Raw genomic sequence first — 26,032 nt, forward strand, 5'->3', positions numbered from 1 at the left:
AGCGGTCTAAACAATACATAAAATACTTAAGGAAATTTTATTTGTGCGCCACACAAATGCAATGTTTTAGCTTTGTTATGAAAAATGTATCTTCGGAAATTAAAAATGTAAGAAATGTGCCAAAGGAAATGAAAAAGCTCAAATTATTTGATTATAATAACAATAATAATAATGTGACCGCACTGTGTGTCTATCATAACCATTGTTGAAGAGGTAATGGCATTACAAATTAATCATAAGGAGCTTGAAAGAATAGTTTATTGTGATTTAATTCAACTTTTTTCATTGACAACCACATATGCATGTTCTGTTTGGTCAGTGTTGATTCATTGCATGGTGCTCTAAAAATCTACTGTTCATTTCAAGTCTCAAACAGACGTTTAGACTTCACCAATTTTCTTCCACAAAAGCCGACTAAGCCTGTGACGTCACTGAAAACTGTAATTTACACATTGTGAATGCATTATGTGCAGATGTTTTGGAGCAATGTCCCTAATCCCGACACAAAAGCACAGGATAGATTATCCAGTTTGTCCTCTTGAAGCTTGTAGTTCACAAAAACACAATCACATGAAGTATTAACCCTTACAAATATGAAGCAATGTACTACTCGTGTAATCTGTTTTTTTTCTTTTGGAAATGACTAATTCAGTATTCACTAATAGCAATTTTTTTTTAAACTCTGAATTAACTTTAAGAATTACTTAATTGTTAAGACTTGGGCTTTCAGGTGATTAATTTTTAAAATACAATCTTGTAACGGCAATATAAAAACATACTTATTTTCTACATTCTTCTTTTTGTGCAGTTTCAGATGAAAACTTTTGCAATTTTAGCAATTGTGCTTTTAGTCTAAAGAGAAAAGACAAAGAAACTGAGACATTTTCATACAAAACACAGTTTATTCGACAGTGTCTAGGTCCAAGTACCAACAGACCCCATACAAAATAATAAAAAAAAAAGAAAAAAAAAAAGAGGGGGGGAGAGAAACAAATGCTACAAAGAACAGAGAGAACTTCCATCTACACAAAACATCTCCTTGAAAATACATTACCAATAACACAAAAAAAAGTATCCATTAAAGATAATATATGTAAAGAAAATCCCATCATATTTAAGTGATATTACATAACAAGCCTGGTAAAATGTTGAATGGGAGGGCACGTTGAACGAGAGTGTGAGCGAGGGATTGTACGGTGTGTTTGTGTGCTTTCTTCTTCCAACAGACTGGGAGAAGAGGGCAACAGTCAGTGATGCAGCAGTCATGTGGGCAGGACAAAGAAATTATTTTAAAAGAAATTAAGAAGAAACAAAAAGGAAGGAGGTGGGGAACAAGAGGTAGCAAAGGGGTGCGCAGAGAGGTAGTAGATAGCAAGAGGAAGATTTCTAGAAGAGGTAGCTAGCAGATGGAGGAGGAGGTAGCAGAGATACTAACAGTGCTAGCAACAGGGAAGGAGTAGTAGTTCTGGTTAAGACTTCACATTAAAACATCCTCATATTGGATTTATTATTCACTTGTATGTCAGCTTTAGAACGATGCAGGATGGTGAATGCAGACTAGTTGAAATGATGATTAGAGCAGCAGGAATAAAATAAACATTTTAATTTATTTAAAGCTAACTTGCAAGTGTCATAAAATGTTTTTAATGGGTTGAAAGCACTTGCTGATGACCTGACAAAAACAACTACGTCATGAGGAAAACGGGCTTCCAAATGTTGAGAACGACTCGTTTCGAGGAATAAAATTCCGATTTTAATTTCCAAGATTACTGACATGAAAATACTTTAAAAAGCTCAGAAAAGGGAAACCTGAGCAATGGAAAATGTGGGGAATACTGCGACAAACCGCAGCTAACAAATGGATCTTGTGGTGAAACTGTTGTCCTATCCTAGAACTAATTCAGAGGAGAGACGAAAACAAAAACAAAAAGCCCATAATGTTCCTTTTCCCCCCCTTTATAGCTACGGGATTTAATTTAAATTTTTTCAGACACTTTGTTCAGCTGATACTGAAAATTAACACGCAATAACTGTTTTTCTCTCAGCTGAGGTTACTTTAAATTTCCCATTACAGAAAAAGATAAAGGAAACCAGCATCCAGCTTGAGTAGCTGATATTTAAATACCAAATCTGCACACAAGTATTCAGTGGTTTCGCCCCTTGTTTAATTTAATTTACTGTGACATGACAGGACAGAGCGTTTAAGGACTAAACAGTTATGATTACTTAGTAACTTAATATTTTTCCGTGTAATGGTTTGATACACAAAAATGAGGATATTGCAGAGTTTTACAGTAGCTGGAAATTAATGCAAAACGTGCACTAAAGAGGGGAGGAGGGGGAAGAGGGGTTAGCGAGGTAGGCAGCACTAGGCGTGAAGAAACTGAGCATAAGAGAGGGGGGCGGGGTTTAATCGCTACAGTATCAGCACCTAAAAACATCTAGAAGCCCACCGTGCTGAGGAAGAGCATCGTCGTGTTGTGATGTTTCAGCCGCATCACAGCGTCTCCCTCTCTGTAAAGGCTGTGTGAAGGTCAGCAGGAGATTACATGTGTGTTTGTCCAGTGCTTTGTGGCAGGGTCTGGCCAAGTCGGTGTGTGCATGCAGCCTCCAGTGTTCGCCACAGCTTAGCTTACATGTCTGTGTGTGTGCGTTACAGTGCTGCAGGTGGTGTGACAGACAGAGGAAGGAGGTGGATGTACTTCCTTTCATGGCTGGAAAGTCCTAACTTGTGCCTCACAAAATGAGATTTAGCTTCCAATTTAGTTTATATTTGCCAAATACTGCAAATGTCTTTAGTAAGCAAAACTTTTAAATGTTAAAATCATACAATTTAAAGATTTTACTTCTCTGATTAGGAGGTCACAAAGCACTGAGAAGAGAACTTGGAAATTTCTGGTCTTTTTTTAAATGGAATTTTAAAGTCCAGTAAAAAGTCCAGTAAAAAGTTGGGAAAAAAAAGTAATTTTAGTTGAACCCTTACATTTCAAGCACAACTAAGAACAATTTAAACTTTTTCAGCAGGTACTGTCTCTCACGCCTATACTCAGATACTGTTAACAGTATTTACAGCTGCCATTTTTGGGGGGTCAAGGAGGATGCACCTTATCAGACAAAGGCAGACCTAAAGTTAAATCTCCGCCTGCCTCTTTGTTCAGTTTTGACTTTATATCTCAAAATCAGCTAGAGGAGAAGTGAGTAAAAAACAGATTCCATACATTAAAAAAAAAAAAAAAAGGCACAAATGACCATCACCCAGCCCTCTGTCTGACACACACATTCACAGACACACACTCACACACACAAAACTACAGTGTATCATTTCAAGAGGAGCGAGAGGTAGATACTCGACAAGACAAGAGTGAGGGCAGGCTGGGTCCCCCATGTGTGTTTTATTCATGTTAATGTCTGAAAAATCTGCTTGCTTCAATACACACACACACACACACACACACCACCCACCCCTACAGGTCACACCAGCTCTCTAGTCTCGCTAGCTCCCCCTAGTGTTTGTCTTGGAGAAAGAGGAACCAGACAAAAAGCAGGGCGTGTGTTTTGTGAGACTGGAAGGGGGTTTCAGTGCAATTAAAACAGCACTGGAAAAAGAAAGGAGGAAAAAGAAAAAGAGATGAGACAGTTTTTTTAAATCATTATTTGTTCTGTCTCCTTGTTTTGTTTTCTGTACACAGGGTCATTGTCTAAATCCTTGGTTTGGCCCAACAGAGCAGAAAACAGTGTTTATAAGTAGACGACCCTTGCCGCTGTGCCCTGAGTGGAAGTCTGCATGTATGGGTGCATGTGTGAAATGTCAGGTTACCTCTGCTTTTGAACCCTGTGTGTGTCTGTGTGTGTATCCTGTGATGAAGTTTATAGTAGATGTGAGTGCTGAGTGAAAAATACCGAGCCAGTAGCAAAGGCCATCAAAAAGGGGTTGATGTTCAGAGAGTTAGCTTCAAGCTTGTGTGCTTTTGTGTGTGTGTGTGTGTGTGTGTGTGTCCGCGCGTGTTTGTGTGTAGCTCTTAGTTGTCAGCCACTCGCCCACTCGGAGGTGCTGGAGGACCTACAGGAGCAGGAGGGATCGCTTCAGGCTGTGCAGGTGGTGGACCAGGATCTAAGAAGGAAAATCTTGGTTTTAGAGCATAAAGGAAGCAAGCTAAAGTTTGAACTAATATATAAATGAATATGAAGGTAACTGTAATCCTGGTATTTTCAATACCAGTCATGTGTAATGAACCAGTTCTACATGGTATTTAACCCTTTAGTCTGGCTTTCATCATTTGCATTTCTCTGTGCAGTCGCAGCTGCACTTTCTCTTCTGTCATATTCAAGACAACATTACAACACTGCTTCACTAAGTGATAAGCTTGGACGTGAAGAGCTTTTCACAGAACCAGAAATTCTCAAAGACCGCTTTTTCAGTGGTTCAAGTGGCTACCATCCTCCTCCAGTACAATTTATTCATCACAGGTTAATTGTGGATGCAATTTGTAAAGCTGATATCTGACTTTAAGAGCTCTCTCTACTGGATGATGAGGCAAAATACATCAAAAACAGTCCGTATCTTTAAAGACAAAAAGGTTTCATCTCATCACAACAATCTACAACGCTTAACCTAGCTACAGGGCAATTATTAGACTAACACACACAGCAGTGGTGTGAGGCTTTAAATTAAAGCCCGCATTGATTTCTGGTAACCATAACTTATGCTGATGGGCAACATAAATGACATCCTAAGGCATGAAGAAAATTGTATTTTTCTCCTCCTTTAAAAAAAATAATTACAGGTTAGGTATCAAAAAGTGCAAACATAGCTTTAAAAGTTAACAGTCTAAGAATTAATGGTATCGCTATAATATGTCACCTGCAATAAATCGAACAAATTTTGTTTCTCTTGAGGAATGTAAATAGGGATGGGTACCGGTTCTGACATAAACGGTAGTAACCAGACCGAAAAGCAGCTCACATTTCGGTGCTTTATTTCGGTGCTTTTTTTTCCTGAGCTGTGATACACTTCTAGCCAATCATTTTACGTTTCCGAGGATAGTAGGTGGGGCCAGGTACGTACGTTCTTTTATGCAGAGCTACAGATTAAAAATGTCCAAGGCGAAGCGGTCAAAAGTCTGGCTGTACTTCACAGCAAAATATGCAAACTCAGCAGCCTGCAACAAGTGCTTTAAGCTGATACTGTGATACTGTCAAAGGAAGTAACACCAAGAATCCGATGAAACACCTGGCGACGCATAGCGTTTTTTTTTTTTAAAAGCCGAGAAATGCGCCGTATTTGATGGCAGCAGCAGCCGTTCTTCTCTGCGTGAGTAGCTTAATGTTGTTCGTGTGTAATTTACGTTGAGTAGGCTAACCACGTTATTACATTAATGCATGTAAGGTGAACTAGCAAACATCATCATAGCTACATGCGGCTGTCTTCTTGTTTGATGGCAGATACTCCCTTCACCCTGGCCAAAAAGGCTAAAATGACCAAAGAAAAAGAGGGAAACAGCTAAACATGAGAGGTTTTTGGACAAAGTTTGTATTTTTTCCATTGTTTAAGCACTGCTTCCAGCCAAGAGTGATACCATATATGCCCCATAGCTGCAGAAAAGGCTAACATTGTTATCTTTATACAAAAAACCAGCTGACCATGAGAGGTTTTTGGACCAATTTTGTGTTCTCCATGAGCACCGGCACCGTTTCAAAAGTACCGATTTGGCACCGGTATCGGATAAAACCTAAACGATACCCATCCCTAAATGTAAATGCTGAGAAGTCTCTTTAATACAATGCAAAACAAAAAATACGATTAAGTAACACCATTCAAAGAGTTCAAATTTCAGCTTTAGTACACGTGGAAACACAAACAGCAGCTGCCAAAAAACTTAAATGCATATCATTACACTGGTGCTTAATTTCAGATGCTGATTGGCTGCTTTACAAGGTTAGAGAAATCAATGCAAACCACAGGGTCTGTGCGTGCTGTGATGCTAATAAGAAGCAATGATCCAAATGTTTAGCTGCAGCTGACATTCAAAGTAAATACCAGCTGTCAGCTCCGGGTCAAAGCATTATTTGAATTTCCCAGAAAGATTTTTTTTCTTAGGTTGTTTGTTGGGTAAATAAAGGATCCTAGAAACAAGGCCATAATTTAGCGTGTATTGGTTTTGGTGAATTAAATTTTCACAAATCAACAGAAATAAACCACCTTGAGTTTGCTTATACATATTCAAAAACAACACAAGCATAATGAGAGGGTGACTATTTATACTTACACATGCCGTTGGGGGCTCCGGGGTGGCGTGGGGGCATCATGGGAGGCATGCCACCGGGAGGAGGCCCAGCAGAAGGAGGGCCAGACATCATACGTCCAGGCATTGGCTGACCTGGTCCCATTGGTCCTGCAGCATGAAAAGTACAAATAAGAGAAATCAGACACATGGAGATCAGATGGACATAAGGAAGAAAACCTACATGAGGTGCTTCAAACCAGAAACAAACACTCAACCAACAACTAACATGATTTTGTAGAGAAAAAAAGCCATTTAATCCATTCTGTCCTTATTCTCTGAGAACACTTGATATGTTATTTTGCTGAAGTTTAATGTAATGAGCCAATTATGTCCACATTTTCCTGCAGTTCCCAAAAGCAAATAATCACCAAGGGTTAGTCCAAATGACCAAAATACCAGTCCAAATTAGTGGGACTTTAATAAAGTAATTCATGTAGCTGTTCTTTTAGGTAGATTAAGGCATCATTTATAAAAAATAAATAAAAAAAAATAGAAAAAAGATTAAAATTGTTAAGCAAGTTAGCAGTTACTACCAAGCTGGCTAACAAGTGGCCAAGATCTAAGACTACAAAACATAGCTGCTAGTATAACTTTGGGTATATATGAAAGACAACCCACTAAAGGCAGAAGAGAGTAGCTACTGAGCTATCAATATCTGATATGGCAAATGTGTAAAACAAACAAAGTCATAACCTGGTAAAGCTGCTGACATTCTTTCCATATGAAAATGCTAATATTTCACAATATCTAAAAGCACACATCTGCTCCCCCTGTTTCAAAGCTCCTTAATCTCTGTATCACTTTGAGCACCAGTGTAGTTTTCCTTTCCCTTCACCTGTCTGTCCTGGGTGGTGAGGGGCCATTGGGTGGTGACCCATTGGGGGGTAGCCAGGGTGCATTGCAGCGCCGGGTGGGGGCCCTCCATGGTGTGGTGGAGGTGCTCCGTGGTGGGGAGGAGGTCCTCCGTGGTGTGGTGTAGGTCCTCCTGGGTGCATGCCTGGTGGAGGGGGCCCAGAGTGTGGTCCAGCCCCAGGCCCCTGTCCCTGTCCTTGGGCCTGGGCAGCTGCAGCAGCAGCAGCCGCGGCTGCCGCTTGCTGCTCCATCTGCTGCCTCGCCTTCATTTCGGCGTATTTGAGTTGCTCCATGTGGAACGCCTGACGCTCAGTTAGCAGCTGCTGCCTCTGAAGCTCCAACTGCACAGAAATGCAGGAACCATGAGGAAAGATTATTTTAAGACAGTTATAATACCAAATACCACCAACAACTGGCAGGTATTGCAGTACATAAAGTTACATTTTCATTGCTTTATATCCTGATAAAGTCTGCTTTACGCCAAAAAGGTGCACACTGACAAAATGCAGGCCTGCATATTTTACAGGGCAGAAGCCTAACTTATGAATACCATGGCCATGAAATCGAAACACAGTTTTTACACATAGAGGTTTTCTTGTTACAGGCCACAAAGGTATATTTTACAACTACTTTTAAAAACGTTTTTTTTTTTAAAAAAATCTTTAAAAACTGTGCATGCATTTAAGAACTGAAGAGCTCGTGCTCATTTCCATTTTGTCCAACTAAACAGGTCGCTGTTTTGGCCATTCCTGATGTCAATCAGTGGCCTTTCCTGAACTTCTCTAGTCTGGCAGCAATAATTCTTCCTCCAGACTGAACTTGCAGCAGATGTACAGCTAGTGTGTGTGCAGCTATGCTGAGATGAATGAGCGAAGTCCTACAATAACTACATAGGCCACTGCACTCACCACACATTCCTTATACTGATGAGACTGGACCCACAGTATCATCAGGTGGGTATTTCAAAACATGGATATAAAAATAAAGAACTACAGCCAAAGTCAAAAAGAACGTTTATGAAGCTAAAAAGAAATAAACTAGCTTCATGACAAAAATCAGAAAAAGAAAGGGGGAGGTCTGTTCAGTTCCTTCTGCATAGCACATACAGCTCTAAATAAAGCCTTGTGTTTCTTTGTTTTAGAGTCTCAGTGTTTTACAGTTTATGTTAGGAACAGCAGCAGGAGTGGGTTGGTTTCATTCCAGCGTTCAGAAAGCCTCTTTAACCAGACTCCTTTTCATGCACTGTTTACAGCTGTGAAACTTGGCTACACTGCCAATGCCGCTACCGTGAAAACACAGTTTTACACTCTCACTAGCGTCTCCAGGGATTGTGCAGGGACAGAACACACACAAACAAGAGCTGAGAGTCATTCATTTGCTCTGTCGGGGCAGGTAACACTTTCACTTGCCTCACTGAACAACAGCTTTGCTTTGGAAAAAATGTTCTCCTCACAGAGAATTAATGCTGCGTCTCTTTTTCAATCTCTATGGAAGACTTGGGCCAAGTGGGGACAAACCTGTTGACTGGCCAATATCTGTTGATGAATTAAATCTTTATTAGTTACTTGTGCCAATATAGCAACAGAAGAAGCGAAACTTTGTAACGCAGTCTTTTCTGGACAACTCCAAAGGATGTGCTAATCCAAATAGTTATATTTCTTTTTCATTTTAAAGTGTTTTACAATTATTTTACATTTTTTTAAACAGTCTAATAAAGACTTCTAACAAGTAAGGATATTTGTGTATTTACCTATTAATTATATGGTAGTGGTGTAATGTGTGCACTCATGTTCCACCTTTAAACCTCCTAAAATATTGACATTTGTCCCAACTTAAAATGTCTGTTCTTAAATTTAGGAGTTTAAATCAAACATTCAACTTTATCTCAATATTTTGTTACACGTGTTGTTCTTTTTATAAAAAAATATTTCACAGGCTAAGATGGGGTATCTGTAAGTATGAACAAGTTAAATGTAAGACCTTTATAACACAATCTTAAGAGAATATGCTGTGAAAGTCGCATAAAAGTGAAAAATACCCTTCCCAAGGAAACCTGTTGATGGCAAGTTAAAATGGTGTTTAAGGAAACGTACAAATATTTGGTTAATTTTAAAACACCATCCCAATATTTATCTTTTCAGACTGCTACAGTAAACCATTTGCACATATGCAAAACCTATTAGGTGAAACCTTAACGATGCAGTCATGCTGTATGAGCTAATTGAGTAGCATTATGTGCCGGAGATTTTCACGGTGGTGAGAATGAAAACGTTCTTGACTCTGTGGTGTAGTGGTTGAAACATTTGGCGCACACAAAAGATCCCCGGCTCAAGGCTGAGAGGAGACACAAACAAGGCTTTAAGCCTTGATTATTGTGTGTATCTGTGACGTCCATGTGGCTGCCTGTTTTTTGCCACTGCTCGGACTTGTCTGCAGAGAATTTACATTACAATGCATGAGCCTTGAGTAGCAGACTTCAAAATGAGTACTCTGCTGTTGGGTCACCAAAAACATCCAAAACAAGCAGTTCTGGATCTCCCCACAATGTACAGGGAGTGCAGAATTATTAGGCAAATGAGTATTTTGTCCACATCATACTCTTCATGCATGTTGTCTTACTCCAAGCTGTATAGGCTCGAAAGCCTACTACCAATTAAGCATATTAGGTGATGTGTATCTCTGTAATGAGAAGGGGTGTGGTCTAATGACATCAACACCCTATATTAGGTGTGCATAATTATTAGGCAACGTCCTTTCCTTTGGCAAAATGGGTCAAAAGAAGGACTTGACAGGCTCAGAAAAGTCAAAAATAGCGAGATATCTTGCAGAGGGATGCAGCAGTCACAAAATTGCCAAGCTTCTGAAGCGTGATCATCGAACAATCAAGCGTTTCATTCAAAATAGTCAACAGGGTCGCAAGAAGCGTGTGGAAAAACCAAGGCGCAAAATAACTGCCCATGAACTGAGAAAAGTCAAGCGTGCAGCTGCCAAGATGCCACTTGCCACCAGTTTGGCCATATTTCAGAGCTGCAACATCACTGGAGTGCCCAAAAGCACAAGGTGTGCAATACTCAGAGACATGGCCAAGGTAAGAAAGGCTGAAAGACGACCACCACTGAACAAGACACACAAGCTGAAACGTCAAGACTGGGCCAAGAAATATCTCAAGACTGGTTTTTCTAAGGTTTTATGGACTGATGAAATGAGAGTGAGTCTTGATGGGCCAGATGGATGGGCCCGTGGCTGGATTGGTAAAGGGCAGAGAGCTCCAGTCCGACTCAGACGCCAGCAAAGTGGAGGTGGAGTACTGGTTTGGGCTGGTATCATCAAAGATGAGCTTGTGGGGCCTTTTTGGGTTGAGGATGGAGTCAAGCTCAACTCCCAGTCCTACTGCCAGTTTCTGGAAGACACCTTCTTCAAGCAGTGGTACAGGAAGTAGTCTGCATCCTTCAAGAAAAACATGATTTTCATGCAGGACAATGCTCCATCACACGTGTCCAAGTACTCCACAGCGTGGCTGGCAAGAAAGGGTATAAAAGAAGAAAAACTAATGACATGGCCACCTTGTTCACCTGATCTGAACCCCATTGAGAACCTGTGGTCCATCATCAAATGTGAGATTTACAAGGAGGGAAAACAGTACACCTCTCTGAACAGTGTCTGGGAGGCTGTGGTTGCTGCTGCACGCAATGTTGATGGTGAACAGATCAAAACACTGACAGGATCCATGGATGGCAGGCTTTTGAGTGTCCTTGCAAAGAAAGGTGGCTATATTGGTCGCTGATTTGTTTTTGTTTTGTTTTTGAATGTCAGAAATGTATATTTGTGAATGTGGAGATGTTATATTGGTTTCACTGGTAAAAATAAATAATTGAAATGTTTGTTTTTTGTTAAGTTGCCTAATAATTATGCACAGTAATAGTCACCTGCACACACAGATATCCCCCTAAAATAGCTAAAACTAAAAACAAACTAAAAACTACTTCCAAAAACATTCAGCTTTGATATTAATGAGTTTTTTGGGTTCATTGAGAACATGGTTGTTGTTCAATAATAAAATGATTCCTCAAAAATACAACTTGCCTAATAATTCTGCACTCCCTATAGTATAATAACCACACGAGGTTAATCCCAGATTAATGGGATGGCTGTGTCAGGAAGGGCATCTGGCATGAAATCTGTGCCAAACCAAGCATGCAGAGCCATCCGCTGTGGTGACCTCTTGGGAAATACGGAAGCAGCTAAAAGTAACCTGTGACTAAAAACATTCTCCTTTGACTTCAAGTCTTTTTAAAAAACGTATTAGTTGCATTAATACTTTTATAGACCTTTTAAAAATCTGTAGACACTTTGTCTGAGAGGTGGGTACTTTATAAATCTGTCTTTGCTTCAAACAGCTAATTTTCCACTTTAGAGACTAGGCGTAGTTTTAAAGTGCCGGATGAACTTCTGTTAACAGCTCACCTTCATTTTTGATAACCACAGTTATAAGCCTTTACTGAGCATTAGAGGATTTGAGTGCCTGCATTAACTGAAAGTGAAGAGTCCAGCTGCCCAACAGAATACAACATTGTATTGAAGTATTTCTGACTTACAGCCTCTTTCTCACGGTCCATGATGGTCTCAAGTTCCTCAAAGTGTCTCAACTTGATCTCCAGTTTCTTCATCTGGGTCTCGACCAGCAGAGCCACCAAGGACTTGATCTTCCGCTCCTCCACTGCTGCCAAATGCTAAAAGGAAGGCAATGGGCTGATGGTCAATATCTAATCAATGCTAAATAACCATTTCCAGCATTTTACCATTTTAACACAAAAAAAAAAAAAAAAGTACAGGATTCCATCAGAACAACAGGTACACAAAATTATAGCAGCAACACAGTGTCATTTGAGAAAAGCTGAAGTTGTTCCATGCAATTGCTGTTGCAGAGTCAGCAGTCCTGCAGTCTTACCTTGGCTTTTGTGGCAGCAGATGCCAAGGCAGCAGCAGCCGCAGTGGCAATGTTTCCTTCTCCGATATCATGTTCCAGCTTCTTGCCCTTGTCCTCTCCCTCCTCTGTAGGGGTTTTCTCCTCCTTCTCCTTCTCCTTCTCCTGGTCTGAAGATGATGTCTCCATAGACTCCTCTTTGTCTTTGTCTGATAAGGAAAAGAAAAAATAGAAAAGATCAAGCACTTTATGTAGACTTTTCAAAGAATGTGTGTGGAAAAACATTATCAGATTTTACAGACTAATTAAACAATAAAACATTAAATAAATTAGCAAATCATCAGGATAATCAACCAGAAGTAGACCCTTTAAATTGCAATTTAAAAACAAAGTTGCATGCCTGTGAAATGGAGCTTTAGTTTCACTTTGGCATAAACTGTTACCTGCTTGAGCGGTCTTAGCCTCCCCTCCCTCTTCATTCTCTTCTTCACGCTCCGATGCCTCCGCTCCCTCTTTTTTCACCTTTTCTGTTGCTTCTGTCTTGTCGCTCTTCTCGGCAGACTCGCTCGGCTTCTCAGCTTCATCCTTCAACTCACCCTGAAGGTTGAGGAAAATCAAAAATGGTAGGCGTGCCACCACAGAAGGAAAAAAAAACCCAACAACAACAACTGTACTGCGAGTCTGAATTTAAGATTTGCTCTGAGATTTGAGAAATAAGTGTGGTTCAGAGTAGCTAGCTGCTTAAAAGTGTTGAATAAAGGACATTCATTCAAGGTTTTTCACCTACAAAATGCTGCGAGTACACTCAATAGTTGATCAAATCTCGCCCCTGTTAACTTTCTTCCCCCAATCACTAATGTAAGAGAATAATTAAGTCAACAGCCACTAGTGTCATTACATTCACTCGCTTTTTAAAGCACGAGACGAAGGCTAAAAGTAAATGAACTGGAAAGTTCTAAATTGTGCAAAAAATAAGTGAAGTGGCTATCAATGTAATAAGTGACAGGTCATCTGTCTGTACAGGAACACTCATGAACCTGTTACAGCATGCCAGACTATCTGAAGCTGTAACCTTGTAATAACATCAGAATAATGTAGTTAGTCTTTGTTTTGTTTCATTTTTTACTCTTGAGCAAAACATGATTAACTGATCTGGCTGGTAGTAAGACACTTCGCAATATTTTGCAATTAATACACTCTTAATAAAACCTGAGGTATAATTCAAACCATAGTTTTGATCAAAATAATCTACCTCACCATTGAATGGGATTATGTTGCATCTCCATTACCAATGCTTGTCACCCCAAGTCTGGTTATATTGTGTACTTTCAATGAAAAACCTAAACCATGAATGAATTCAGGTATGCACATGGCCCGAGTTGGATGTTTTAATCTGATTTATTAATCAGTTTGACCTTTTAATTAGTAGGGGATTTATTATAATGTCCATTTATAAATAGATGTTTTCCTATGAGACAGTGAACATCTGAAGATGCATGAAAGGTGGTCTCACCTTGTCAACCTGCTGGGAGTCGGAGTCTGTTTCCATCTTTTCCGGCTCTGTGGTTTCTGTAATTGACAGCAAGACTGAAAAATCAGCATCTGTCAGACAGATAAAACTAACAAAGAGGGTCAGAGCTTATTTTAAATACATTCTAAATTTACATAGATATTACCAACATTTGTGATATGACTGTAGCTGAATATATCATCCTGTCTGGAGTGAAATTAACTTATTGATTTACTGAGATAAACAACATCAAAAAGCATCGTTTGACATGCAGGTACTAAGGTTGAAAGCACTTTAAATGAATAGGCCCACAGGAAATGATAAGTGTTGTGTGTACACTCACACGTGACCGGGTGAATACATGCGTGTGGCTGAGTGTTAAACCATGTCACGGGTGCACTTGAGCGTATGTTAAGAGTTTGAATATTGATTTCGTGCCAGTTGAGTGCTTTAGGCTAAAGGAGGCATGGAACACATTTAAACTTATTGATTACAACTGTAGCTCAAGAGAGCATTAATCTTTAACAAGTGATAAGTATTGTGTGTGTTTGTTTGTGTGCAGGGGCAATGTGGGTAATTTTCAAGACAACACAGAGAGAGAGAAAGCGATGAGAACATCCATGAGTGTGGTGACCCAGTTTTCTCCTTCACCTCCTCCCACTGTGCTGCCCCATCTGCAACCGCAGCTTTAATCCACTGGTTACCACAGCAGTGTACACAGAAACACCACAACATTTCACAATATGTCTTTACTCCTCAGTAGCCTGCTGGTAAAAGGACTGATGTGTAGCAAAAGTCAAATACGAGCCTAAATATGATGAGAAACATCGGTTAGCCTGGACATATGCACAGAGCAGCAATTTACATTAGAGTGGACATCCCTCATTGCTGAATAACATCGTGATGTTGGAGCTGGTCACAAAACTACCAAACCTCAGCAAAGACAGACGATTATTTTAGATGATACCTGCCTTCCCCCAACAGGAAATGCTTGAGGTATTACACCTTCTAACATGTTTAGAAATACGTTAAAGACTTTCGAGGTTGGCTTGGAGGCATCAGCCTGTCTTTCTTTACTATCTGTACAAACAACACTCACCAGTCTTTTCTGGCTCCTCGGGGGCAGTTCCAGCAATGCCGCTGCTCTCCAAACCAAAGGCGGGATCCACCTTCCCAGTAGTTCTGGCTGCCTCCTGCACCTTCTTCACGTGAGCCTCCACCAACTCAGCTGGCACCTCTTCACGTACACGAGAGAACTCCTCTGCAAACAAAGAGTGGATGTTTTTTACTTTCAGACTCTCATTGATAGTAATATGACATTTCATTAGTTCATGGTGTGCTCAGACATGAAGCTAGTATTATATTCCCAAGCATGCCAGCTGGACTGTGCAGCTCGTGTTTATTCACTTTATAATGACAAAGTAGTCACATATGCACAGACCGTTTTTGGAGCTGCTTTCAGTATTGTGTGTTCACTTGGTGTTCTCTTTTTATTTAGTTTCAAAAAGCAGTAGTAACAGTGTTAATTACTCACAGAGCTAAACCATTTTTTTACCTGTACATAGCTACTTTCCCCCTGTTATTCTTCCCACTTAAAAAGAAAAATAAAAGCCACACATCAGTATCGGCTCATATTCTAACTTAGCTGACAACAATCAAATCATTTGATATTTATTAATTACAGTGGCCAGTGTTTGTCTGCTGTCTCAACTTAAATCTCATGTTACGTTATCTGAGCAATTCAGTAGTTACATTTATCTTCTACTGGTCTTTTTGTTTTTAGTGTAACTGGCACAAGACCAGGAAAAATATTACTAACTTGTGTAACAGGTCACTTTTAGTTACACAAAAGTAACACGTGTAACCAAAAGGCAGACATCTCCTCTTTAACGTTCAAAAATCAGAACCATTCAAAACCCAACCCATGTATATTTGTGGCTGCATGATGTTGTTTAAGATAATGAAACTGAATATACAGATAAATCTCTAGTATCTCCTCTGAAGTCAAGAAACTGCTGCACTGATATTTGTTGTAAATGTTTCTGTTTCTAGCTATTTAGCAATTAAAATACAGAAGCTCATTAAAATATCGTATAGATTTAAACCCCGCAGTTTATGGCTCTTTCCCACCAGTTCTCACCTAGTGCTGCCTTGGCTGCAGCAGATGCCACTCTGGGATCCACAACAGATGCCAGGAAGGCTACTGTGCTCATGACTGGGTTCCCAGACTGGCTGAAAGGTATGGGCTGATAGGAAAGAGGCCCAAGTGTGGCCTCCGTACTCTCCAGGTATGGATCTTCAATGGGCAACCGCAGGAAGTGCAGGATGCACTCATCTTGGGTGCGTGAACCAACATGCTCCGAAACCTTGTTCCAGTCATCTTTATACATCTCCAGGGCCTAGCCATAGGTGACAGGAGTGACGATACAAGTCTTATTATAAAAAGAAAGCCAGAGAACATTTAATAAAGCAATATTTATAATTCCATGAGGCATAAAGAGTTTATCGCCATCTTTTTTTGTTAAAGACAAAAAAACATAGAAAGAAAATGACAGAAAAAAGTGTTGTTTTTTTTATCAGGTCATAAGAACAGGCTGAGCTTATGATCAGCAGCCAAACATTGGAAGTTTTTCTTATTTAAAACAGGACACTCCCATCTTCTGTACTTGAAGACTCACCTCGAGCAGCAGCAGAGTCTCCTGCTCAGTCCAATCTCTGGTAGTGCTGCCTGCTTTACCCTGAGGAATCAAAGTCCACAATAGACATTTCTTTGTTTTTAAATTCTAACACACCAGCTCAGAGAGACTGTTAGAACTTTAAACATGAAAAACACATTAGGAAGTTAAACAAGTTCCAACCTTGATGCTTTTCCTGTTGTAGAGGTCAGAACGAAGGCTAAAGTTCTGCAGGTCAATGGGCTTGTCTTTGCTTTTGTCTGCAAAATTGGGCATTGGCTGTGGAGGAGGAATCTGGAAGGAATAAAATGGCCACACATTAGCAAACCATCTTTATGAAGATGTATTTTTTTGCAATAGGACCATCTGAGACATGCAGCAGTTTTACAAATGAAGCTCATCAATGAAATGGTACAAGGGTATAATGGAGGGAACCCAGAGAAAACAACACAGCTGTGATTTTTATTATTATAATTTCAGTGATAATTGGTTTGCAACTATTTCAGTTTGTTTTTCTTTTGACATCTTAATCAAAGTTAAACATCTTTTGGTGTTGGTGTGTTGGCCAGAAAAACAAAACAAACAATCAAATCACAGATTCCATGCTTGCCTTTTAAAGTGAATTGCTAGCAAAAAGGACAAAATTCTTCAGGATTTGATCTATATTTGGTGTAAAAACAAAAAACAAAACAAAAACCCCCACAAAACTATTTTAGGTGTTTAGCGATAACGTTCAGGGATGTTATTAAAAGCCACTCTGGAGTGAGAGTCATTGCTCAAAAATTTCTTTATTTGGAACCAATCTATTTATCCTCAAAAAATATGGTCCTTGGCTGCACAAGTGGATTCAAACCTACTTCTTCCTTCCCTCTTTAAGTTGTCCTTACCGGTTGGGGTCTGTGGTTAAGAGGCATGAGGCCAGAGGGTGTGTCAGCCAGCACAGTAAAATGAGGAGTGGGTGGGGGGCCCATTGGCAATGGACGAGACTCTGCATCGACCTGGTAGTTCACCAAACCCCACTGCTCCAAGAATGCATGTACCCTGGAGGGGGAGGGGGAATAATTACATTAAAAAAATAATTAAAACAATGAAAAGCTACTTATCATCTTCTCTTTAAAGCATGTGTGGCACCTACAAAGGTACCAGTCAAATGCATGGCATTTCTTCAGGACTGTGTTTGGCTGAAGGCCTCCCAGTAGGTGTTAACTTGCATAATACAACAATTCAATTCATTTAGGGTAAGTTTTTAATATTCATAAATATTTTTTATTGAGTTAGCCACTGCCCATTAATCCAACCAAATTAATATGTAAAAACAAAAAAACAAAAAAAAAAAAACCCCCAGAAAAGTTAACAACAAGTGGATCTGTCGAACCTCATGATGGCGCAAACATCTCCAGTCAGGTTCCTGCGGCAGGAGGTGGAGGTGAGGTACTCCTGAGGATTCAGCCGATACGTGTCGATCATGAAGTTTCGATAGGCCAGGTATCTGTGTTGAGATGTCGCAGTATGTCCCGTTAGAATGATAGGAGACTTATTCTATGTAAGCTGCATTTTTATATATGTGGGACTGGTGTGTGTGTGTGTGTGTGTGTGTGTGTGTGTGTGTGTGTGTGTGTGTGTGTGTGTGTGTGTAAACTCACATTTCTGGAGTTTTGGACTTGTTCTTTCCGTTGAAGAACTCTGGCAAGGCTCGTCTCTCGATCTCATGGATGCTAACAAGAAAGGAAAGGAAAAAATATTGATAGATATCAAAGTAGGAAGAAACAATGTTATTCCTAAAATAAAATTGTATTTTTAATGGCAATGAGATTAAGAATGGCCTGCAGATGTCATCAAGTGCACCTCTAACTGCATGTAAACTGCAGCTGGTGGTTTTTTTTTGTGTTTTTTTAAAATGCATCTGTAATCCATCTTCTTCCAAACAGCAACATCTCACTATCTCTCCAAAATAAAAAGCCTCCTATCATCTCCACTCCACATAAGCTTTTGAAAAGTTAGTTATAACTTATTAACCAAGTTATTTGTGTAATGTAGCTTAAGTTTCAGATTCGCAACACTTACCTGTTGTAGTCAAACCAAGCAGCATAGCTGGGGATAACGATGTGATGCGTCTGTTCAGTCACATTGTCCTCATTGGCATCCAGTCGGTTTATTTCACTTTTGCCTTGTTCCTCATCATCCTGCAGAAGGATAAGCAGACAGGTCAAGTAACAGCAGTCTGAAAAAAGTCATCGTGCTGTGTAATTACAATTCATGAGACAGCCCTACTTTGGAATTAAAGTGGCTTTGCTCACAAACATTTATTTTTAAAAAAAAACAAAAACAAAGCCTGTATAAAGAATGAAGAAAAACAGCAGGTGCACGCTAGTTTTTAGTTCTTTGAATAATAACTATAGGGATATTTTAATCGTACCATTTCCTCATATTTCAATTAGATTTAGTTTAACTGAATCAAAATACACTGTTTATATTACATATCACTCCCAGGAGTGACTGGGAGTGATATGTATATGTGATATTCCTAACTATACTAGAGAGATAAAGACAGGAATCAGTGGTCTTACCTTTCCACCAGACATCACAGATTCATCTTCCATGTCATCTGGAAAAAATAAAAATAAATGTCTCGAGTCAGGTTTGCTTTTAAACTGCGGAGCAGCTTATGCTCACATACAAAAGATGCTAATCTCACTCATATAACTCCTACACAAGGATACAAGTTCATTTATAAATACATACCCAAGTCGGCCACATGCCCTCCTTTGACCGGTGTATTCTCGCTGTCTTTCTTTGAATTTGCTGTGCATGGAATAAAAGGAAAAAAATGTACAAAGTGAAGTACAGAAGAGGGGAAAAATTAAAATATTTAAGAAAAATTATTCAAAGACTGTCTAATTCAGCCATGGGCATGAAGACAATAACGAGCTTTCTGGTTTGCAAAAGGGGAGACTACAATAGACTGAGTGCGTGTCTGTGTGCTGGAGGAAGACAAGGAGATTTCTTTGGGACAAAAGTGGGACATAACGAATGGGACTTGGTCTAAAAAGAGTATTATAGACAGAATTGTGTGTGTTGGTTTTAAAGGGAATCTTTAAGCAGAATACAGATCGTGAAAAAGAAGCACCCAAGGGTTTTTTTCTATTTTCTGACTTAAACTGTGAGCGTCAATGGGTATGTTTTTTTCCCTTGCTGCTGAGGGGATTTTCTTGTCATCATAACATAATGATTCAGTACACAGCAGCCACATAGAGAAAAATCACAAAAAAATTAATTTAAAATTGAATGAAATAAAATGTATCTCTGTTTAGAAAAGGACAAACCTTACAAAGAGAGAAACAGGACAAAGATCACAGTGCAGGTTTCTTACTGCTTATAAAGCTCTAGCTGAACATTGCAACACATAACAACAAGACTGAAGAGGGCACTTATGACAGGAATCATTTAAATATCCTAATTTCTGTCTCTGATCTTACTGGCAACTGCAGACAAATACCATTTAAAACTGTTTATATATATTATATATATAATATATATATTATGTTACAATTATAGATAAAATCTAAATACGACTCAATTGATGATCAATTAAATGTAAAGACAGTAAAGTCATTTTAGTTATGCGTACTTTGCTATACATGCTATAGAGCAAAACTTTACATTTGTAACTGAATATTAAATACCCTTTTTATCTGCTTATGTAAAATTTCTTTAATATGACTATTCTGTGATGTTTAACTACATTTAACAAATATCAAAGTATTGATGGCCAAGTTAGGATGCCTATTGTGGTAAAAAATTATTTGGTCTATGCAAGCAGTTTTTGTGTCCATGTAACCACCTAAATTTAAATTCAATTAGTTAGGCGTTTCATAATAACTGTCTGACGTTTTCTATGACAGCTAAGACAGAATAATTACATTCATTTTAGAAGGCTAAAACATTTAATGAACAAGTGTATTTAATTAATCTAATGATAATCCAAATTAATGCTTTAATACACAGGAAAAGTATCTCATGTACAGATGGTAGTTTGCAACACAAACACAAATAGAGCCAAGCTTAGCCCCTATACTCAGCACATACCATTCTTGGAGATGCTGCCCTCCTCCATGCTAGCACCAGCTGAGGAATCGTCCATGTCTTTTGTCATGTCCTCTTCAGTGTCCTCCTCTTCTCCTCTGTGGCCCCGTCGTTTCCAGTGAGGTCCCGGGTTCCTGAGAGAAAGAAATGATTTATTTGCTTTTCTCTAACTGTTAAAACGTGACAATAAAAAAAAATCAAACACCAGGATAAATAACTGATATCTTATTATACTGCACCACAGGGCTTCATTGTCGTCCTAATTCTACTCACATCAGTCTCACTGCTGTACAAAGTGACATGTTCATTCATTAAATATAGTCTACATTGACTCAATCACACATACACAGTCCTGCTACCATAAATGCTCCCTAGCACAATCACTGTGGATTAATATCCAAATACAACTAGTCCCCAAGCCTTGGAAAATTAATTTTTGCAGCATATTTTATTAAAATCTGCTTAAACAAAATGAATGATACATCTCCTGTTCCTGAGTCACATTAAGGCCTGTTGTCTTTTGAAAAAAATGTATTGGATCACCAAGTTTTATCCTTTAGAGACAAATCTGAAGTTTTAGGAGACCACTTGCACAAATCTGCATTTACTCAGTACTCGCTACATTTTATACTACCAATAAAAACAAAAACGAAGAGAAGCATCCTTACCCCTTCTTGCCTCCCTTCTTACGGGACTCGGCTGGAGTGCTGGGTGGAGAGGGTGAGCGCCTCCTCTTCTTTCCCGCAGAGTTGGCCTTGCGCTCCTTGCGATCGGGTGTACGGGAAGACTGATCAGACAAACCCCGAGCAGCGCAGGGAGCGAGGGATGGAGGATGAGAGAAAGAGCGGCAGAATGAGAGGATGGAACGGTTGCACACACAAGGAGGGGAAGCAGTGGGAGAACGACCGTAGGAGGGGTGGGGTGGGGATGCCGTGGAGGTGGAGGAGACGATCAGGGTTCCTGTTTGTCCTCTTCAAACAGACACTCTTTCACACTGACCCTCATTTCAGGATCAGAGGAATTTCTCCTCAGCAGCAGACAAACTTTTTTTTGTCCAGTTGTCACTATTTGATTCTTTTTTTCCCCCTTTTCAAATTTAATAAAAAGTAACAAAAAAAAGGCTCCAGATTAGATAAAATGATAAGCTTTTAATGTGTTTGCTGTGGCTCTATAGATGATGTTAACTTCGCACTCTATGACTGCATTCTGGAGATTTATCCAAGTCCTACAAAACAATTCATCCATTGTCAATAAATTTGGAGCTTTCATAAATATTTCTATCCTGCAGATGGTGCTTCATCCACCAAATTATAAGAACTAGTAGAAAAGCCTAAGCCTGACCAGTCAGCTTTTCATAAATCAATGTGATGTGAGTGCCCGCCTATTCAGCCCAAACTCACACTTAAGCGAAAGCTTCATCTACAGGTTCACACATGTAAACAAGGATGAATATGCCAGCCAGCATAGCAGTTCCTGATGATTAGGTCAGCTGGCAGGCTGTCCTGACTGCACTTACTACAATGGCCATTCCTGGCAGTCTTTTTTCTGTTTACTTCCAGGCATACAGTGGGGCTGAGGATTAATAAAAAGCTAATTCATATAAAAACTATTTTTTTGAAAGGCTTAGTGAAGCATGTGCTTACTAACCTCATAGATGCAGTTCACTCAATGTTTTGTGTGAGTCCGTGTATGACAGAGGTCAAGAGTACAACGTAAGGGTAACCCAAAGAGCTACACTTAATGGGAAACTGGAGCACTTAAACATCTGTGTGGCCAGTTTGCTTAATGCTCACATGAGTGATCATGAGTGATCAGTGAAAAGGCCAAAACAATGTAAAAGAAAACTTAATGTCTCTGGCATCATAACTTTTGGAGTTCATTTACTCAACATGAACAGGAACCCTGAAACTCATTAGAAATAGACAAAGTGTGAGGAAAGGCTTGGAAAGGATGGGCAGCATGCAGACTGAAGCCAGTTGTGAACGAAGAAGAGTGAGGTGCACAATCCATACAGCAAAGCAACATGCAATGGGACAGACTAACAGCAAAAACATTCAAATTCACACCAGCATTCACACCTAGTCTCAGTCAAATAATTTCCATTTCCAGGCTTACATACAGTACAGATTTGAAGACCAATTTTAGATTAATACCTCTACAAAAGAGCCAATTTCAACACAAGTCACTTGTAACAACGATCAGGTTGGCACCCTTTAACAACAATGGTAGGAGCGGTGCTGTCACACTGTACTGATATAACGTGGCTGGAAAACCTGCTTTCTCTTGGATTTGAAGTTTGGATCACTGACACACACCCACACAGCAAAAACACATACCTCTTCCTCTTTGGGGAAAATCTTCTGGCGGAAGCTGACTGGCTTCTTGTTCTCATCCACTTCGTAGTCTTCCTCATTCATCCACTCATTGAAGGCATCTGTGTCTAAAACCCACTTGGCATGGACCTTATCAGAGTAAGGAAGGAGATAACAGAGTAGAATCAACTCATCAATTTACTCTGCTGACCTAATTTCCCATTATTTTTCAGTGGAAGACACTAAAGAACAAGTAGAAGAGACAGAAATACATAAATGCAAAAACAAGGAAATTGGTTAGCTGATGTGGTAAAGCCGCTTCACTTTACATTTTAAAATAAATAAATACAATAAAACTGCTTGGTATGCAGGTAGAAACACATGTCAGATGCATACAATAGTGACCATTTATATTCTCAGGACAATTTATAAACACATAGGTAACAAAAGCCAAAACTGGAAACTCTAAGGGACACAAAAAGTCTTCCAGTATCAAAAGAAAACCTATTGGTTACAGACATCTCACCTTCCAAGGTCTGTCAGTGCTGGGTGGGTCCTCTGGGTCACCGTCTAACTCACTGGCTGACACCCAGGTGTCGTAGCTAACAAAATAAAAACAGTTATCAGTAACTTCATGAAGTCATGAACAGAAATATCTCTCTCAGGATGATTCGAGTGATTATTTATTTTTCTTTTCTTTAATAAAATGCCAACATTTTCCTAAAATGCCCAAATATTAGAAGGAAATAATTTACATCCACCAGCTGAAGCACAGATCTTTTTGTGAGCTGCTTAATGCCTCACTCTGCTCACCTGTCTGGGTAGAGACCCCAATGGACAAGCACCTGCTTGTCTTTTCTCATGACAGGACGCAGCCACTCCTCTGCAAAACATAAATACCAATATTCAGGAGTTTTCACAATTATTTACACTTTTATAAGCAAAAACAAAACTAAAAAAAAAACAAAGTGGTAAGATTACCAAGCAGTATTTGATCACTTTACTATATTTTAAGTCACTTTTAAAATCTTTCATTATTTAACTGTAGTAATAAGTTGGTTTTAGGTCAGAAGGATAATGAAGTGAGAATGAAAGAAAGTAGATATGTGGTTCACATTACTTGACTAAGAATTAAGTTCGTAAATCACAGAGATAACTAACAAACCTTCTTCTTGCTGGGATAGTGATGGGTAAATGATATGGGTGGCCTTCGACTTGTCATCAGTAATGGAGCCCTGAAGAGAACAGAGAAAAACAAAATGAACAACTTAAAAGGCTGCTACACCAGAGCGTCCCATGAGAATTTTACTACTCTGGAAATCATTTCATTTCTGTGCTCACCTGGTGTCTTTTGATGATGTCTTTGAGCTTACTAGCCTGTTTCTGCTCGATGTCTGGCGACAGGTAAACAGTGGGTCGAGTCAAGCAGTTATTCTACACATGAAGAAGGTTTAAGTTAGAGTCACGCAAAAAGTTGCTTTATAACAAAGCAAAAGTACAAAAACAAAAGTACACTCACTTATCTCTCAATGCAGTGATTACAGTTGAAGTTTTAAGGGACACTTGACAACATAAAAACACACCTTTACCTCATTTCCATACAACTGCATACAGTCAAAATCTGATACCTGCACACTGGCTAAATGGAATCTGAGCTTATTCATTTAAAATGTTAAAAGACTTTGAGTTACTGAAACTTACAATAATTTTAACAATGAAAACCCTGTATGCATTTTGAAAGTGTGAATGCCAGTTAAACACAACTGCAATATCTGAACTTCATAACTAGAATACACGAAGCCTAATTGAATTTTATTAAAGACTGCACTTTGATTAACAAATGTACTTAGAATAAACATAAGGAGAAGCTCGAGCATTAGGACTTTGTCCTGTACCTGGACCAGGTTCTTTTCAACATTTAAGAACATTTCCACGTTCCTGTCCATCCGGGAGGGATTCTGTAGGTCAAATCTTCGCCTGAGAATGACACAAAGCCACATGAATATTCAAATAATAACTCCGCATTTATTATGACTTTATGTGCAACTTCTATGCCCTACGCCATCCATGGACTGCTGAGATATTCAACTTGGGGGACAAATAAAGTCATTCAAGGTAGTACAATCACTGGGAACTGACACAAATGGTTATTTTTTTTAACTCCATAAACCAACATCCTAAAATACAAGACCATTAAGATTTTTGCTTATCTTCAAAATGCACAACTGAGATAGTTTAAATTATATTTCTAAGACCAATGACTTCAAAAGGAGGGTTTAAGTTGATGATCAATGTCAGACCCATCTGCTCATACTAAGTTACACAAGTTAACTTACCAGCCTTGCTCGCTCTTAAACTTGTAGACAGATCCCAAAATGTGACAGAGAGCACCTCCTGCCTTGAAATCCAGGAAACACTTGGCCTGAAGATATGAGAGGAACCATAAGAACAGAACACTTTACCATTTGGGATTCAACTGTGATGGCGATTTTTGTAGAATGCAATGTTTGTATGCTTACAGGTAGCTTTGTAAGAGCAGGATTGTTGACTCTTCGCCCAAATGCGTCTTCCTGGAAATGCAGCAGTTGGACCACGAGACCTGCCAGGGATTTACTGGAGGGGGAGTCATTCTGGACGTGCTGGAAGTAGGCACAAAAAAAAGTTATCAGTAACATGATAGCAATGGCACAGATTCCCATCTCATCTAGCAGTCTTTTTTTTTTTTTAGCAAGTCAAGGTGGTCAAAAGACAGAAAAATACAACCTACAAGAGTTTAGATTTTTTTTTGTACATGAATTAATTCCAAAGAAATGCTCAAAAGTCTGAGAATGGGCTTCTTCATTTGATAATAAGATAACTCTTTATTGTCATTGCACAGTCATTCATAGTACAATAGTACAATGAAATTGGAAAACTGTCCCACAACGACATTGCATACAACACAACATGACATAACACATCACAGTATCAAAACTTAAGTAATAAAAGGAAATAATAAAAAGAAGTCTGTTACCATGATATGAGCAGCCACAAGAGTCGTTTACTAGAGCTCTATTTCTGTTTTGTTTTGCTATACTAGTATTAAGCAGTGGGGTATAGATAAGTTAGTCCTGTAAAGAGGCTCATGCACCTCTCAGATGGCTTAAGTTATGACGGAGAGCATCATTAGCATGGTTATCAGCAGCTGGGAACATCATCACAAAGATAAGAGCAAGCCTCGCTCCAGAACATCCAATCATGAATTCATGAACCAAATAATATACAAACTATTGAGTAATGTTAAAAATACATTTGATTATTTTGAAATTCAAATGTTTCTTGGATCATTATGTTAAGTTGGTGGGGGACAAAACAACAGGGTGATATTCACAGGTGGGCAGACTTCAGCAGAT

At 39.2% G+C, this 26,032-nt stretch overlaps 1 protein-coding gene across 2 annotated transcripts in view; it reads right to left on the minus strand.

Moving 5' to 3' along the window:
* Positions 1–880: 880 nt before the first annotated feature.
* The window catches only part of smarcc1a (SWI/SNF related BAF chromatin remodeling complex subunit C1a), a 28,732-nt gene continuing 3,580 nt past the window's right edge, over positions 881–26,032 (minus strand). Inside the window, exons 2-28 of one of the 2 annotated variants that reach the window (XM_085472145.1) lie at positions 25,160–25,279; positions 24,977–25,062; positions 24,536–24,617; positions 23,982–24,074; positions 23,806–23,875; positions 23,454–23,523; positions 23,167–23,242; positions 22,665–22,790; positions 20,997–21,091; positions 20,332–20,462; positions 18,988–19,047; positions 18,813–18,850; positions 18,310–18,428; positions 17,889–17,960; positions 17,621–17,734; positions 17,133–17,286; positions 16,429–16,539; positions 16,249–16,308; positions 15,711–15,969; positions 14,670–14,831; positions 13,574–13,629; positions 12,504–12,657; positions 12,085–12,269; positions 11,732–11,866; positions 7,120–7,477; positions 6,267–6,392; positions 881–4,111 (exon numbers count right to left, since the gene is read on the minus strand). In XM_085472145.1, coding sequence (XP_085328271.1) covers positions 4,020–4,111; positions 6,267–6,392; positions 7,120–7,477; positions 11,732–11,866; positions 12,085–12,269; positions 12,504–12,657; positions 13,574–13,629; positions 14,670–14,831; positions 15,711–15,969; positions 16,249–16,308; positions 16,429–16,539; positions 17,133–17,286; positions 17,621–17,734; positions 17,889–17,960; positions 18,310–18,428; positions 18,813–18,850; positions 18,988–19,047; positions 20,332–20,462; positions 20,997–21,091; positions 22,665–22,790; positions 23,167–23,242; positions 23,454–23,523; positions 23,806–23,875; positions 23,982–24,074; positions 24,536–24,617; positions 24,977–25,062; positions 25,160–25,279 — 3,204 coding nt within the window. In that variant the 3' untranslated portion in view covers positions 881–4,019. Of the gene's footprint in view, positions 4,112–6,266; positions 6,393–7,119; positions 7,478–11,731; positions 11,867–12,084; positions 12,270–12,503; positions 12,658–13,573; positions 13,630–14,669; positions 14,832–15,710; positions 15,970–16,248; positions 16,309–16,428; positions 16,540–17,132; positions 17,287–17,620; positions 17,735–17,888; positions 17,961–18,309; positions 18,429–18,812; positions 18,851–18,987; positions 19,048–20,331; positions 20,463–20,996; positions 21,116–22,664; positions 22,791–23,166; positions 23,243–23,453; positions 23,524–23,805; positions 23,876–23,981; positions 24,075–24,535; positions 24,618–24,976; positions 25,063–25,159; positions 25,280–26,032 lie in introns of both variants that reach the window. The other variant, XM_085472144.1, reaches the window with a different exon arrangement.

Source organism: Copadichromis virginalis, linkage group LG11 (assembly GCF_057382275.1).
Source record: "Copadichromis virginalis isolate Kocher_CV1m ecotype Utaka linkage group LG11, C_Virginalis_male_GT1.1, whole genome shotgun sequence".
Lineage (NCBI taxonomy): Eukaryota > Metazoa > Chordata > Actinopteri > Cichliformes > Cichlidae > Copadichromis > Copadichromis virginalis.